This window comes from Lipotes vexillifer, unplaced genomic scaffold (genome assembly GCF_000442215.2).
Source record: "Lipotes vexillifer unplaced genomic scaffold, Lipotes_vexillifer_v1.1 scaffold1718, whole genome shotgun sequence".
Classification (NCBI taxonomy): domain Eukaryota; kingdom Metazoa; phylum Chordata; class Mammalia; order Artiodactyla; family Lipotidae; genus Lipotes; species Lipotes vexillifer.
In genome coordinates, this window is record NW_006783672.1 from 79,801 (window position 1) to 82,149 (window position 2,349).

The 2,349-nt window shown below is 64.8% G+C and overlaps 1 protein-coding gene across 1 annotated transcript in view; it reads right to left on the reverse strand.

Annotated features, from left to right (window-relative positions):
- Positions 1 to 2,349, reverse strand: part of BRF1 (BRF1 general transcription factor IIIB subunit) — a 70,504-nt gene that overhangs the window by 5,944 nt on the left and 62,211 nt on the right. The window contains 4 exon segments of the mRNA XM_007456369.1: positions 1 to 2; positions 4 to 44; positions 607 to 668; positions 2,212 to 2,349. The exon segment at positions 1 to 2 is cut by the window's left edge and continues 36 nt beyond it; the exon segment at positions 2,212 to 2,349 is cut by the window's right edge and continues 138 nt beyond it. Coding sequence (XP_007456431.1) covers positions 1 to 2; positions 4 to 44; positions 607 to 668; positions 2,212 to 2,349 — 243 coding nt within the window.

The window sequence follows — 2,349 nt, forward strand, 5'->3', positions numbered from 1 at the left end:
CACAGCTCGGCCTTCACGCGGGCTTCGGCCTCGTTCAGGATGTACTGGGGCAGAGTGCAGCGTCACAGTCAGAGGGCACACCCAGAGCTCAGCTCTGCCAACGTGCTCCCCTTCATACACACTGGTCAGGAAGCAGGCCTCCGACCCAAGACGGAACGAGTGTGGAGACCCGGCTAACACCTCGGCGTCCTTCACCCTTTCCAGGCCAGCCTGAGGGCCACATCCATGAACCAGCCCCGCAGCCAACGCCCCCCGACTCTTGGCAGTTCGCAGTCCCCCTGGGCACGGGAGCCAGGCCAGCCAGAGCGTAGGGACATAGGTCCCAGAGAAGGAACTGAGGCGAGGGCTCAAGACGCCGACTTAAGAACACGCAGGTGGCCTCAGGCACAAGGTGATTGGTGACAAATCAGGGGAAAGGCTTCCCGCCTGCCAGGGAACAAGCACTGCTGGACAAACTGCTAAGAGCCCGTCCAAACGACGACAGGCCCAGGGGGATATGGAGCTGTGCCCCCAGCCCACAGGAGCTTCCCAACGGGGCGCAGCCTGGCACCCCAAGAACCCCAACCAGCACCCCCGGAAAGGCCACTGAGAGCTCACGGCACTTACCCTGTCAATCTCGAGGTCATCAATGCCGCTGAGGTCTAGCTCACCGTCCCCAGAAGCATCTTCTAGAGGGAAGCACAGCCTGGCATTTAGGGCCGACGTCCAGTTAAACGAGCGCATACATCACCTGGGCCGTCTCAGGACTCGGGGGTGCGGCCAAGGGCTTCTAGCACCTGCTTCCTCCCGTCTCGGCCCCATTCCTGCGAGTGCGGGGCACAGGCCAGGGCGACACCCCAGCGCCTTGCGGAGGAGGCGCGATGCTAACTCGGAAGACCTTCCAGTCCTCACACTCCCCCGTACAGAGCGCTTTTCAGATCAACAAGCCCAGGAGAGGGGGCCTCAGGGAGCCTTCCGGGACCATGCTCAGGACACCCCCAAAACCTGTCGGCCACCACCCTCCTGCCCCCACTGGTCAACAGCACAACCTGCACGGCCCATAAACCGGGGCTGCCCCTCCCGTGGGCTGCCCCTCGTCATCCGGACGGTTCTCTGCCCCGTCCTGCTGGTTCCAGCCCGACGGGAACCGGGAATGCTCTCCTGCCAGCAGGCTGTCGGGGATGCTCTCCTGTCACGTTGCTGCTTCGCGGCTGAGGCTGGGCGCTCGGACACACCCCCACGCCCCTCTGCGGTCAGCCTCGCTCCCCTTGCTCTCTCAGCTCCAGCCAGCTAGCTTGGCCTCTTTCTGTCCAGGTCGCAGGGCCCCCCAGCTGCCTCAGGGCCTTTGCACATGCCCTCTGCTCAGTGCACTGTGGGACCTGCCCCGGGTTCCACTCATAAGGCAGCCCCTTTGGGGTACAACCCCCATGTACCTGACTGATGGGCTGGGTCTGTGTCACATCCCTCTCCCCTCTAGACCACCACTGCCACCAGGGTAGGCGCATGAACGCCCTTCGCCATGCCCAGCCACAGGGCACGGGAGGAACACCTGAGCAGCGTCCCTCTCACAGAGGTTCCTTGCACACAGACGCCAAGCCCTTGGTGCCCAGAGGAGAGGAGGCAGGGCCCACCTTACGGTGAAACTGCGACAAGACCAAACCCACCGCCCTCCTGGAGCTGCCTGCGCACCAGGCCCCCCCGGGGGAGGAACAGCTGGGCCCCTGCACAGGCACCCCAGCACCGCAGGCACTGGAGCCCAGCAAGTGACATCCGTCCGACCAGTGGAGGTGCCGCCTTTGGCCGACACTTTCCCACCAGGTTAGGTGCAAAGGTGCGGGCAGGGGATGCCAGTCTGTCCCCGTGGCCCCTCTGTAGCATGTGGCCTCTGCACTGAGGCCTCCCGAGTTGTACAGGGGCAGGATGGAGCCTCCAGCCACAGCCCGACCAAACTGAGGGCTCTGGTCAGCGGAGGAGGGTCCTGGAGATGCTGACAAGCTCTGTGGCATTCAGGCGTCAGCACAGCTGGGGTCACTGATTGCTCAGACAGCCTGCAGCAGAGCTGGCAGTGCCCCTCCCAAGCCCACCCTTCTAGGAGGCCCCTCAGAAGCAGCACCTCCAACTCCCACAGGCAGGCGGGGGACGACCTAAGCCTGGAAACCCCACCCCACCCACCCAGAGGAGCCCTCCACCATCTCTCCATCCCCCCTGCTCCCCCAGTCCCTGGGCACTCACTAGGGTCCCGGCTCTGGGAGGAGATGCACTCTCGGATGGAGTCCGAGATGCCCAGACTGGCTGCAGTGGGCAGAGGGCCGAGCAGGGACTCCAGGGCGGGGGGCCTACCGCCTCCCTCAGGGCCTCCTGCCGCCTCTG